The following is a 15,009-nucleotide window of genomic DNA, read 5'->3' on the forward strand; positions in this document are numbered from 1 at the left end:
AAAATGCAAATAAACTAGGGCAAAAAGTTAATTTTTCCCAAACAAAATCAGTCAACTGTCAATGTCGTCTAAAAGCTCAAATATGCGTGCAAGTTCATTTCTCAACCAGCAAATTGCCCTCTTTATATAATTCTATATGCCTTATCTGTTTAGATCTTAATATATCAAAACAACTTGAAATATACCAAGATTGACCGGTGGCTGTGCAAATATCGATGTTTCGGCCGCAAAAATTATAAGAATCATTTAACTACTACTTTTTTAAAAGGGGATTGACCGAAATATGTGGGAAAAGAAAATGAAATCAGATTGCCCTCTTTTAATACTTATGTTTGTAAGATCTGTTGTTATCTGATTATACCAAACAATTTGAAGTTTACCAATGCAAGCCGTTGGCAGGGCAACTAGCGATGTTTTCACCACAAAAATTTTAAAAATCTGTTAATTTCTACTTTTCTAAGTTGAAAATAGTCAAACTGAAATGGAAAAAACAAAAAAAGAAGCAAAAAAAGCAATAAAAAAATGTTAAAATTGTAGCCGAATCAGTTTCAGAGGTCAGCTTATCTCAAATGTTGTCAAAATTAGAATTAATAAAAACATGAAAAGAGATAAACAAAAAAAATTTTTTCAGCGTCACTTTTTAAGCTTTTTTTAAGCTATTTCAGACATAACTTTTTTTAAGCTATTTCAGACATAACTTTTTTTAAGCTGAAAAAAAGTTTACTAACTTTTTTTCAGCCTAAAAAAAGTTTAAAAATTTTTTTAAGCTACTTCAGACATAATTACCGTCTAAAAGTAGTCTGAAACTTCACAATGACGTGCAAAGTTTTGAGAAAATGGAAAAATTGTTCGTTTTTACACAAAAAAGCGTAGTGTGATACTACGTGGCTACTTTTTTCCAATCTGAGTCGCAAATAAAAGTGTTCTTGTGTTGATTTTTTTCCATACAACAATAGAATCGTAAGAAGTTCAATTCAGAAAATTTCCATCTGCCTAATTCGTGAGTTTTTTAAGCAAATATTTATTGCACAATTTACCTTTATACTTCTTTCGTACTCTCAAGTTTAAATTGTTGCCAAAAAGTTTTTACATATCATCTTAATAATTAAAAGTTTGTGTTTGTGCAATTGTTGAAGCTCCTTTTGGTGGCTTTCTCCTTTTCTCTCGTTGCTTTTTTTAATTGTAGCACAATTATATAGGCTATCAACTAGAAAATTCAAAAGCCCGAGGACTGATGTTCAATTCTTGTAAAGGCAAATTCTTTTTCAAAACTCATTAGTTTTTTTAACCCTTTTGAAGCAACATCATGGCTTCTTTTCGCCTATTTGAGAATTGCAGCTTCGCCCCTGAGAATTTTTTTTAATTGGTCCAAGATTTGCTCTACTTGCTATATTTCAAAGTTTATTTCTTGAAAATTTAGCTTGAAATAATAATCGAACTTTTAGCAAAGCAGTTCAAAAAAAGCAATTAATAAAAAAAGCTAGCAAAAAAGCAATTAGTGTTCATGAGTTGATAGCTTGCTTCAAGAAATTGGTTTTTTTTTTCAAAACAGTTCCGGCTATTGAACTGATTGAAATCTTTCAAATTTTCGTCAATTAATAGCTTACTTTGAAAAAAACTAACTTCTTGCTTACCAATTCAGAACAACTTGAATTGTCTAAAAACTTGATATATTGTTTAAGAAAACTGTAGTTTTTTAGCAAACCAACTCAAGCTAGCAAAATATCTTTTGAAAGTTTCAAATATTTTTTAATTTGTTAGCCTGCTCCAAAACACTTGAAGAACAATCCATATCAAGAACTGCGATTAATTTTGAGACTCCTAAAGATGAGGTTGTCAATCCGAGCCAATAGTTCTTAATCTGAAAGAGTGCTGATAAAATCTGTGAATGTGTAAATTTGATTGAGAATATCTACATCTGAAATTTAGTGGAAACATGGCGCAGTGAAATCAGAAATCATGATTTGTGTTACGATCAGTTTGGTTGTTCATATGCAAATGTGGTTTCTTGTTAATGTGATTTCCCAGTTGGTTTGGATCAAAACTGGCTAAAAACAATGAGGCCTATGGTTGAAAAATCCATTATGAACATGATTACTTGATTTCTTAACACTTTCGAATTAGAATGAAAACCATACAACAAAGTTTTTAGTATAGATTTAAAAACAATTGTACGATAAATAGTTTTGTCTCTTTAATGCCATCCCAACTTTCTACAAAGTTTAATGGTCGCGCCTTTGAAAAAAAAATCAGAATATTTACATTTATCATTTGTGTAATAGTTTCAAAGAAAACATGGTTTCAAACACTGGTCCTAACATGTTTAAAAATGTTTAAAAAATCCGAAATCAAACAAAAAATTGCAACCAAGAACAGTGTGATTGTAATTCTTCTAGCAATATTCGACTTTGAAGAAGCTTGCAAATCAACTTTGACAAAACCAGCTGTTTGGCGAATAATTTTGAACTTAAATGATCAACTGTTCCTGAGTTTTATGCCAGTTTTGTGCCTCTCTTGCATTTTTTTCTGCTATGGTTTATTAGGTGGCCCTATTTGCTTTTTTCAATTCTTGATCGGTAGACATTTGTTTTGGTGAAAGACGTTTAATACATTCCCGCAATTTTTTCCGTTGTTTCATTTTTTTAGGAGACTTGATTAAAAAAAACGGCGGTTTGCATAAAATACCCATGATCAAACACATTTGTATTTTTTTGCATTTCGCTAAAAAAATTTACTTCTTCCGATTGCGAAAACATTTTATCCGTCTTGAGAGCAGAAAACTTTTTGAACATAAAAAGAAGATGAACTATTATTGAAACTACACTAATCATCCAAGTATTAGTATAAACATTTTAAAGTTTATTTCACTGGAAAATTAAGTTAGAATCAATCTGAATCAAAGCACTTTCTCTATTTAAAATAATTATCTCGTTTAATCGGTTTATAGGTCTAAGAGTATAAGTTTGACTTACCAGAGTAGTCTTTTGTGAAGCTAATTGAGAAGCGATTCAATTTCTGACAGCTTAGAAATTTTCAAAAACTGATAAGATCCACCGTTAAAACTCATAAATAAAGGCTTTATTTTTATTCAAAATTTTGCTTATCAAAGAAAATCAAATTGGCAAGAGCTATTTTTTTGAAATTGTTAACATTGTTAGAATTTTTATATTAAATTTGGTTTCGTATTTACTCGAAGGCTTTCAGAATGGTTGTAAGAAAATTGGCCCTTTCACACACTTATTGTACTAGAAAAAAAATATTTATGTTTTTGGAAGCAACAAAAGGGAACAAGAGACTCAATTTATGGCTTTTTGTACTATTGTATGATAACTCGCATTAAAAATTGTTACTCATCTGAAAATTACCGTCATTAATTTTCTAAAAATCTTCCCGTGGTACTAAAAACAATAAATAAACTTAGTGAAAACACCTGAAAATTACGCAAAATGCTTTTGGAGACATAACGCACACGATTTTAGGGGGTAATGCGTCCCAATAACAACTCGATTGTTGACCGAAAATTTCAGAAAATGCTATAAAATGAATTTGCCCGAAGCGAAAACTGGTTCAAAAATAGTCTGAAAGGCAGAAAATGTTGCTGCCGACTAGCAATTGTCATTCTGGGTTTGTGATGGAGCTAAAACTTCAAAGCATCTTACCTTATATAAAAAGGTCCTTTTTTTAACGCCTCATCAAAAAACGTCTGCACATGCCACTTACAATATCCCGAATGGACCAGAATTTCAAACGTTCAAGTTTCCAGCTGGTATAGATGAACAAAAGCTTGTCAGAAAGTTCGATATAAACCCACACATACAGATATTATAAGTAAACCCACATGTAAAACCCAACAAGTATCATTGCTTAATATTTCCTCTTCAAGAAATTTTTCTATAGAAGTTTTATTAAAGTAGGAGAAATTTTCTCGCCAAGTAGAAAAGAGCTATCAAACAACTCTCTAACACAAAATAGATTTCTAAATTCTCCAACGGATTCCTAAATTAAAAAATAGTGACCATCACGTGTACAATTTTACTAATTATGATCAATTTCAGTACTAATTCCACTCTGCGTTTTGATTGTCCTGCTAGTCGATATCGTTTTAGTTTAAGATCTTCTTGGTGCCCAATTTTTATGCTAGCAGCAATGAACCAACCTGGATTGAACTCGCAGCAACCATTACCCTGGTTCAATCAGAGTTACAACAAAAGTTTGTTTTTTAGCTCTGAGTGATACATATTTCATTGAAAGTTACAGCTATTTTGTTTTTGGCTCTCAGGTTATATTTCGATTCTCTGCTCAGGAGAAAAAGTGCGGCTTTTTCCATAAAGGTAACTTCAGATCACAGAAAATATTCTGAAAACGAAAACTCTGTAAGCCATGAAAATTAAAAAACCAAAAGATAAGCAAATTTTTTATGTCGATCAGTTTTTCTTTTTGATTTTCTTAAACTGTTCAAACTGCAGAAATAATATTTTTTTGATATTTTGATATTCTGATCTTGTAGTTCATTACTGTTGATTCTACATTTATTTAAGATTTTTTAATTGTTTTTTTTTACTCATTGGGAAAAGTGTTTAACATAGAACAAGAAACGTGATCCTGACTTTTGTGATAAAAACTAATTATCTTTTTTCACCCACGCTTTCATTCGTTTTGACAGTTTTTTTATTATAACTTCACACTAAATTGATAGTTCTTTGATATTTTTTTAATTGGTTATAATCAAAAATCACTTCCCTGATAAAGCGAGAATGACAGAACGAGCTGCAATTAGGATACGCTTCCAATATGTCACCAAACTTAGACGAATCGTTTTAAGAAGCCAGAGAAGTCAAAATTTGAAAAAATTAATAGACCTGCTAAATGCTACAAGCATATCCGGAACGTGTTTGTTATGTTGAAAAAATTTCCACAGTTTACTATCATTAGTGAATTTATCCACAGTGCTGTTTTTTAGTTTGAACAATAGTAGATCTAAAGTTTTCTCAATGAAGATGTGAAGTGTGGGGCGCCTTTTGATGATTTTTCAGGATGATCACATCATTTTTTTTCGAGTTTTAACAAAACACTAATTTGCTGATAGGGCGCAAAATTTGGTGCGCGCCATGCCAGTTTTTGAAGAAAAACAACAGGGTAAAAATTATACTTTCAGTTTTTGTTAGTTGTTGCTAGATATGAATACGATCAATGTGGCAGCACATCTGCTGGATATTAGCATGAAGCAGTTTTGGTTCAAAATTTTGGTTCATCGCTAAAAAAGATTAAAAAAAACTAGAACGGGCATTCTTGTTTAGGCAAAAAGCATTTTTGTGGGAAAAAAACACCTAAAATGTTTTTGACGCTTCTTGTTTTGGAAAAAAATGACAAAACTTCTTATATTAGAGCCTTGGACATCATAAAAGATGTCAACATCAACTCTCAACAAATCGCCAAATTTCGAAAAAAAAACAACTGATTGTTGAACGACTGAAACACTGTCAGTAATTTTTCTGGTAATCAAATTTTGAACTTCTTACTGAAAATGGCTCCTTTATAAAAACCCGATGCGGATGCGGATTCAATTTGTTGATCTTTTGTTGCATAAAAAAACTTAAAATATGCATCACAATACAACTCTACTGGGGAAGAAAAAAAAATCCTATAAATTTGAATTGATTTTGAAATTTTAAAAACTCTTTTCTCATTATTCATAGGAACCAACGTCTACAAAAATTATAAAATATAAGCAATTTAGATGCAACTTCGAAGACAAAATGGACAAACCAAAGGGAATATAATCAATTATAATCGATTAAATAGATTTTAGTGCAAAACCCATTTTAGTATAAAAATTAAAAATTTGAATAAGAATAATGGATTACAATCAATTATAATTGATTATAATTGTATCAAAAAATAGACGAATGAATAATCGATTATAATTGATTATAATGAAGTATAATCAATTATAACTTGATTTTAAAAGGGAGATTATAATAGATTATGAATTGATTAAAATCGATTGTTTCTCAATTTTAGTAAGACTGGTACTAAAATTGTAAGATAAACTATTATTAACGCCTGTAACTGGATGCGGGAAGTTATCAAGGGTAAAAAAGTGTTTCAAAAACCAGCACATAGGTTTGATTGTTCTGTGTAAATCGCTTCGTATTAATTGTGGTAGATCTAACTGAATGGGAGGAAGCCTTTTCCGATAGAACAGATAGCACGCGCATTGAAAATAATTAATTCTGTCTTTCAGCTAACATCAATTCAGTTTCACTTTGTATCAACGCAAATATTTGAAGACCTAAACATATTTTTTCTCATCATTCCGACTTTCGACGAGAGTGCTCGAATGTTTGTACTCGGGAGATTGGTTTTTCTCCAGACAAATTTTAACTATTAACTGGAAATTTTGACGGAATTTTTTTCACATAAACCGAAAAGTATTGACGTTGTGAGCTCGTATTTAAAAAGATGTTTAAACTGTGATCATTTTTTCTGGAAAAAAATGTGGGTTTAAAGATTGTCAGTTTGGGGATAATAAAAGTGCGATATCTTTCGTGCTATTAACGCGTAAGCGGAGATATAATCCGTCTTAGAAATCGCTCCGAGTTAAATTGAAGCATAGTTTCTCGTCAATTCAAAATGTTGCTCAAAGCAAAATATATCACTTTCTTCTTAAGATATTGTGTGGGGTGAAGTAATGCAAACAAAACATCTCAAGAAAATTATTTTGAAGTTATACCTTTTTTGAAAACCCTTTAAAAATTTTTGAAAAGCGAATACTAACCACGCTTCATAAGCCTTAAATTGTAGCTGGAACAGTCAAGGTTTTGCGCTGATAGGAGCAGTCTAATTACTATTGATATTTGAAATGCGGAACAAGCATAACCATATAACTAATCGATTAAAAGCATCTATCAATCCCGTTTTTCTTCAATAAAAAGGAATTGTGACTTGGATGGAGTAAAAACTTATTGGTTTGAAGTGCGTGAACAAAATTCAGTTATGCTCATCTTGTCCGGATATTTTTGCAGTCTAAGTATCAGAAAAATTTCATAAAGGTAGTTTTGCACCCATTGTGATCCAAAGAGCATGGGGTGTTCTCAATTGTCACTACAGCAGTAGCTTATCTCGCATAATTGATTACAAACAAGTTCATACAGACATGGCAATGGGCCGGAGCAAGGCCCTGGCCTCAAAAAGGGTCAATGGGCCGCAATGCGCCAAATTTCTCTTTCTAGATTTTACTAAGCACCTGAATGCTAATTTTAATTTTTTTAATACGTACATTTTTCAGTGTGCTCTATTAGTAATTATATGTTATTTAGTGATATATTACTGTGTTGATAATATTTTGCTTTGCTTATAACTTACGTAACTTCCTTATGAACTATGTTTTAGCACCGGGCCACAATGCGCGGAGAAATTCATCCCAATGGACCACTAACGGGCCGAGAAATTTATCCCAACAGGCCGCTAAGGGGCCGAGAAAGTCATCCCAATGGACCTCTGTGCTGGATGAAAAGTTGTCGTCCAAACCTTAATTTCGAATATAATTTATGCAAAAAATTCGAAGAATTTCCGACTTTTAATCGGCTCAAAACATAAACAATTTCTTTAGTTAGGCAACTTTAAACAGCACCAATTTCGAGCGTGAGAGTGCGTTCACCCCTTGGCAAAAGACGGCTTTATTGACAGACAAAAACCCGTCAACCAAGGTCGGCCAAGGCAGTTTTACGAACTGAATTGTTAAATTTTACTAAATAAACAAAACGGGTTTTAAGGGTTCGAACCCGGTTACGAAGGGTCGGTTCTTATTTTCCCAATGGACCGCAAAAGAGCCGAGAAACTCATGCCAATGTGCCGTTAATGGGCCCTGAAACTCATTCTAATGATCTGCTAACGAGCCGAGAAATTCATCCCAGCTTTTTCACTTGTTTGTATATAACAGGACGATGACTTGATTACTTAAATTAGCCGGGTTTTCTAGTTTTACTTAGTTCAAGTTCACACCAAGAATTGCCAAAGGGATTTTCTGTTAATGCGCATGTTTTATGCGCAGATGCCTTTGTCGATTTATATTTTTCTGATGTAAACTGATGGTGTTATAACGTCAATTATTCGTTTATCGTTATTTAAATGACCATATTTAGCGAATTATAACCATATTTAACAATTATTCGTCTTCAAACACGAATTTTCAAGCAAGCCTTTTTTGATTTTTGGTGTCGTTGAAGTAATGGTTTAAACATTAGCAGTTCGTTTTGTATCATATCTATAAATACTTCACTATAACCGGTTATGGTATAAATGTATATACCATCGCTTCTGAACTCGTCCTCCCTTTATTCAGCCAATAAAAATTTAAATGGCCTAACGTCATCTGTTCATCTGTATCAGACTTTCAATGTGCACAGACAAAAAAATAAAATTAGTTGTTACGTTACACCAACGAGTCGTAATATTTTGCCTCCAATGTTCTTGAGAACACACCAATTGTCATTGTCTTACACCAAATGATCACTTCTATCATGCTTCTGGCATTTGCTTACTTGTTCAGCTATTTCCTTGCTTCAGTTTATGGAGACTCAACCAACCAATTGGAAGCATGTGAAAAGAACAGGACTCCCTTTGGATATCTTTACAGCTCTGGAAGCTACTATCCAGGTGATTCAAATCCTCCAAAAACAGTTCCAATTCAGATAAATTCTTAATAAAAGTCTTAGTCAATCTTCATAACAAAAAGTGTGATAAACTTTCGTGTTTAAGGGTTCAACGGTACAGACTGTAAGTTTGGGTACAGTTTGTTCAATCACAAGACACCCAAGCTAGACTTGTCTGATTCCCAGATGACAAAGGATCTCAAAAACAATTCAATATGCCTCGAGCATATCAAAATGCAGTAAGTTTCATTTTTGTAAATCTTATAAAAAGGTCTATTGGAGACGGCCGTTTGCCACATAATCAAAATTTCAAACTCCGTGGAAAAACATAGGAGAATATCGATCGGAGAGGGTTTTGTTTCGATTTTTAAAACTGAACAAAGAATAACCCGAAAGGCCGAAACGAAGTGTTCCCACTTGAATATTTTTCTCGCATCTAGTTCGAGTGATATAAATGAATGATTGAAACTTTTTGCAGGAGTGGAAATGATCCGGCAGAACTCTATGGAATCCACGTTGAGCTGGTCATAGAGGGAAAATTGAAACCACGAGGATGGCCCATTTTGTTTGAACAAACTCACACAGAGTTCATGTTCAAGCAGTTGAACTTGACTCTGACGAGTGGATTGGAAGAGAGAGGCACAATGTTCTGTCTGGAACTGCAACACTTCAACCTGACAGTTCATTCCACTAGTGAGTTACATAAAATGATACCGTTCAAGATACCTCGAATAAGAGAGGATACACCACCACCTGACGATAGGCAATACCAATCAGAAGCATCATGGATAATTGAAACAATTAGTACACGGTAATTACTGAAGTGCAGTAAATTGACGTCCATTTAGGTAGAAGATTTGTATAAACTTGAAAAAATGTCAGTGAAGTTTTTAACCCAGAACAGCTGGGTTCAAAAAAGGGTATGAATTTTTGAAATAAAGGAAAAGTAATTAATTTAAGAGATCTTAGACCCATGTGACTAACCCACTGATTCAAAATATAAGTATTCCCGCTGTTTCAGGTGGCATGATAGAGGTGTTGGTGTGGATAGATGCTCTCCCAATCGACTATTCAGATTCATACCAGGCGAGATGGATAATAGGAGATATGGCGCCAATCTCGATACGAGGAGGTGGAAAAGAGTCTGATTCGGTGAGTCTTTTGAGTTGATTCACGATATAGTCCAAGCTTTCCAAATTGTCTATTCCCATATTGGGAGAAAATGTGATTTTTTTTTCTTCAAGTTAAGGTAACTGTGAAATATATAACAAGACTATTTGAGATAATCAAAGCTGTATACATGAATGTGCATTAATGTACATTGGCCTACACAAATTTTTCGGCTCATTCACGGCAAAAAATAATTTCAGTTAAAAATTAGAATTAAAAACTTGCAAAAGATCAACTAAACAATCCTGGTTTGAAGAACCCTTGATTTTTTCTTAATTATAGACCACTAATCGCGCCTGGGGTCTTTTTACTTATTCCGCCTAAACATCAATATTTCAACACTTTGAACTAAAACTAATTTGCTTCAATCTGATATTGGCTAGAATTAGCCTATCAAATTTCAGCAACATTGCAAAATGTTTAATTCACAATTTTAAATCGACTCATAAATCAGCTTAAAATTGTAGAATGTTTGGTTAACTATTCAAATTTTTTTAGTTTTAAACAGACCGGAAAATAACTCAGAAAAAAAGGCAGACGATAAAAAACAGCTCCGGGAAAAAATGACCACCTTCACATCTGCTCAAAATTCGGTTTGTTAAAAATTGGCTAAAAAGATCGCAATTGCTTTAACCAAACCAATCAGTGCAATCATTGTACTTGTTCTCGCCCGCACCGAGCGCCCATGGATCATAATCGATTATATTGTCATAATATGGTCAGCATCTATAAAATGACATAATAATCGATTATAATCCATTAAAAATGGATTATAATCTTAAAATTTTTTATCCCAATAAAATCCATTATAATCGATTATAATCGATTATAATGGATTTTTTCGAGGGGTTATTCTTGAAATTTACAATTTTGTTCAAAATTATCTCATTTCCTGTTTAGTGTAGTTGCTACGTGTTATGTTTCATAAAGTGTTACATTTAAGAAAAAAAATTATTTAGGGAGGGGGGGGGGGGGGGGGGGTTAAAAGCTTGAGGGGCGAGGGGACGAAGTTGAGACATGGCATTTAGTAAAAGACAGGGCATAAATTCTGCAAACTTCTCGCAAAGTTTGAAAAATTTTGCAAAAATAATCGAATTTAGTTCTAAAAATGAAATGGATTATAATCAATTATAATTGATTATAATGGATTTTCACTACAAAAATAATCGATTATAACGGATTATCTTGGCAAAAAAAAATCGATTTCAGTGACAAAAATAATGGATTATAATCGATTACAATGGATTATAATGGATTATATTTGTTCAAAATAATCGATTATAATGGCTATATAATCGATTTCCTGGTCTGAATTTTACATCCGTAATGGATTATAATCGATTATTTTTGTTTCGGGAATCCATTATAATCGATTAGAATCCAAGGGCGCTCGGTGCGGGCGGCATTTATACTTTGAATGGGGTATTCTCATGGAGGGACCGATTGATGGAAAAATTTAAACTAATCTGGAGATCAATACATGCTGTGTTAGTTCGAATCAGCAGAAACTGTTTTTTTAATGTAGGTTACACGGTTTGTAGTTTGTATAATAGTCAATCTGTAATACAGTAAACTGTTTTATTGCTTAAAAACGCACGCAAGCACGCAAAAGCACAATATCATATTGTTTGTTTTCAAACGTTGAGAAACCGCGATTTCGTTTTGATACGTGATTTACGGGTGCGGCTATTTTCGGTGAAAACTATTTTGGGCGAAAATGAGTGTCAAAATTAGGCGAAAATTTTGATTAAAAATGTGTACATTTTAGCAGAAAATTTTAAGTGATTACTTATGTTATTCCATTTTTACATACAAAATATACCAATGTGTACCAACAGAGGGTAGGACTATTTACGAATATATCTCACCCGCTACCTTGAAATGACAAACGGCTTCGTAGTCTTTAACCGCTTCCTGTCAATGTATGGAAAATTAGGGGGATTTTTGATAAAATATATACTTTTGTTATCAAAATTTTTACCTAAATTTATCATTTTTATTTTCGCCTAATGTAGTTTTCGCCTAATTAATACAGCCTCGTGATTTACACCACACTATTCACGTATAATTAGCAAAGAGTAAAAGAATTTAGCTTCCATGATTGAGAAGGATTTCGAACGAGGTAGATTCATCATGCTGCTTATGCATTATAGATTCAAACTTGAAAAAACTGAGTTTGACCTGTTGTCTGGGCATACCTAAGGGTGCTTTGACTGCCCCTACCCCCATTATTTTGTGCAGTATTTGTGCTTCATTCAAGCTATGAAACCTAAAATTTGTATCAAAAAACTAGAATCTCAGGCTACAAATGTTTGATTTGCGCTTAGTTGGAAAAGGCAGAAACAATCAAGTTTCCAAAATATCAATTCTTTTGGTCACTACTGCTAAAAACATTATTTCCAAAAATGAACAGAAGAAGAGTAATGCGAGCAATATTAGTCCTCTTATTATCAACCCTTCGGGGTAGTCTGGCAGTTCAAAAACAAAGTGAATTAGTGAATACCAGCTGGTATACTATGTTGTGATATGCCACGAGTCATATTTTATTGTTCATAGATAATAAAAAGTCCGAACATAACATTATATTACAGGTACACGGGGGCTTCACATTTGATCCCAGCGTGATTGGAATCTTGGCTGGATTCTTCATTTCCATCTTGATTCTACTGGCTGTCGGGATCTACAGCGGAAACAGACTCCCCTGTGAAAAGAATGAATCTGCAGTGTAAAATGACACACTGAATCAAATACAAACAACTTGATTCAGGTCATTGAAACGATACGCAAAATAGTACACTGCTCCACAGCTGGCCACGAAACTAGAATGCAACCAGTACCCCGAACCTCCATCCATGAGCAAACGAAATACCTTCATCAATGCCGGAAATTTCGAGAACGACTGGCGTCAAGTTTTGAGAGAAGTTGAGAACACGACAGCAAAATTTAGAAACTCGAGAGAAATAGAAACTGGAATTCATAATGGATCACTTACGAAACTTCAAAAACAAATAAACTTCATAATAGCTAACTTAACAATTTTAACTAACACAAATGCATGCTTAGATAGCAGACAACCAGGCTAATTGTTCCGACTTTCGATACAAAGTAACGGAATATTTGTGCTCGGGGTGGGTTTTTTTGGGGGCGTTAGACAGTGCCGAAGTTAGAGAGTGCCGAAAAAGGCGGGAAATATTGGAACGCAATTTAAGAGGCTAGCTTTTGGCGGGAAAATTACTAATGACACTTGAAACTTGTTCAGACTCAATTTTGGCGCCAAAATCGATGAGCAAACAAAACTTTCTTTTCTTTTCTCAATTAGTTCACGACAAATAAATTTGTTCAGACTCAATTTTGGCGCCAAAATCGATGAGCAAACAAAACTTTCTTTTCTTTTCTCAATTAGTTCACGACAAATAAGTCAGTTTCTGCACTCTTTAACAAATTTTCGGCACTCTTTAACAAATTTTTGTTTTCGGCACTGTCTTACCCAACCGTTTTTTTTTCTTCAGACAAATTTCGACTTTTTAACTAGCCGTTTTTGACGGAATTTTTTTGATATCATTCGAAAGCTATTGTTGTCTTGAGCTTGAGTTTGAAAAGATATTTCACCTGTGATCATTTTTCGTAAAGTTATGGGGGTTTAAAGATTGCCATTTTGGCCAATTTGGGATATTTTACGCGCGATAAATTTCGCGCTATTAACGCGTAAGCGAGATTTAATCCGTCTTAGAAATCGTTCCAAATTGGTTCAAGGAAGCTTATATGCCATAATTGATTTGTTAATAGGCGCAAAATCTATCACTTTGTCCTTAATATGACGTGTGGGGGGATGTTTTTACATAAAATCTCAAATTTTTTTTTAAAAAAAGTTTTTTATTACATTAAACGTTTTCATCTTATTAATGCTCCATAGACCTTAAAAGGCAGTCGGAACTTTCAGGGCTTCGCCCTGATAAAAGCAGTCTTGTTTAGTTAGTTTTTAGTTTGGATCAACTTGAAGAGAAAAGAACTAGTCATACAAACTGAGAATTGCTGCGAAACAGTTTATATGAATATAAATTATTGAGATAGATATAAAATGTAGTTTATTAAATATATTCAGTTATGAAACTATAACTTTCTAATCTATGATAAGATAGATGGAGGACATATGCTTCACATGTGTAAAGGAAGTTCCAAGATATGAGCGGGGATGTAGTTGGACAAGAGAGTGTCGATGGAGTCGGAGATGAGAGCCAGCTGGCGCATGAAGTGCAGCACCTGCACTCAAAAAAATGTTAAGGTAAAATTACCCTAAATAAGTTAAGGTAAAAAGCAATTAAGGTAAAATTTACCCTAACATTACCTTAATTTTACCTTAAAAAATTGTTAAGGTAAAATTTACTTAAACTGAATTAAGGTAATTTACCTTAACTTAACCTTAATTTTAAGGTAACTTTAATTTTAATTTTAATTTTTAAGGTAAGTTAAGGTGTACTTAAGGTAGTGCAAATTTACCTTAATTGTTAAGGTGTTTTCAGGTGTTTTTTAAGGTAAATTTACCTTAACTTTTTTTTGAGTGTGGGACAGGTCAGAAGGAAGTTCGGAGAGGGGCTTCGAGGGGTCACCAGAGGGCAAGCGAGACACCGATGACGTCAGATATGAGCCCATGTACGAGAAAACCTCTAGGAGCACCTGTGAAAAGAAGAGTATCACATCGCGCCCAAGCAAAAATGGTCGCATAGATTCAGTCGTTTTAGACCAGACTAACAAATAGGGACCAACAATGAAGGATCGTCTAAGAAAGACAAACATAGATAGATAGATAGAGAAAGAGAGAGAGAGAGAGAGAGAGAGAGAGAGAGAAGAGGGAGAGAGAGTGAGAGATATCGTAGTGAGATATAGAGAAACAGATAGATAGAGAGAGAGAAAGTAGAAGCCTAAGAAGACCTTTTTTTCAAAACATGCCTAATTTCCGTCTAAAATCCCCAATAACCAGAAGTATGATGTCGAAAGATACTAGCCTGATTGTGGAACTGCTTGAGGAATGTGTGCACTCCTAGGACCAACATTCGGGTGTCCGCGTAGTCGGCTGGGACGCCCACTGCAGACGATGAGGAGGGGGAGGGGTTGATGAAGGTGGCCATGTTGCGGGCGAAGGGGGCAGATGCCCTGTTGAGGTGTCCGATCACTAGAAGGGTGGTGA

The 15,009-nt window shown here is 33.8% G+C and overlaps 2 protein-coding genes across 2 annotated transcripts in view; one reads left to right on the forward strand and one right to left on the reverse strand.

The window, feature by feature from the left end:
* Positions 1–15,009, reverse strand: part of LOC134852995 (BCAS3 microtubule associated cell migration factor-like) — a gene marked incomplete at its 3' end in the record, with an annotated part of 307,656 nt that overhangs the window by 258,863 nt on the left and 33,784 nt on the right.
* On the forward strand, positions 8,359–13,024 carry LOC134853012 (uncharacterized). The gene is made up of 5 exons (XM_063868926.1): positions 8,359–8,658; positions 8,761–8,893; positions 9,133–9,347; positions 9,676–9,806; positions 12,416–13,024. The coding sequence occupies exons 1-5, from the start codon at positions 8,508–8,510 to the stop codon at positions 12,551–12,553; spliced, it is 768 nt and encodes a 255-aa protein (XP_063724996.1). The 5' UTR covers positions 8,359–8,507; the 3' UTR covers positions 12,554–13,024.

Source organism: Symsagittifera roscoffensis, chromosome 8 (assembly GCF_963678635.1).
Source record: "Symsagittifera roscoffensis chromosome 8, txSymRosc1.1, whole genome shotgun sequence".
Taxonomy (NCBI): Eukaryota; Metazoa; Xenacoelomorpha; order Acoela; family Convolutidae; genus Symsagittifera; species Symsagittifera roscoffensis.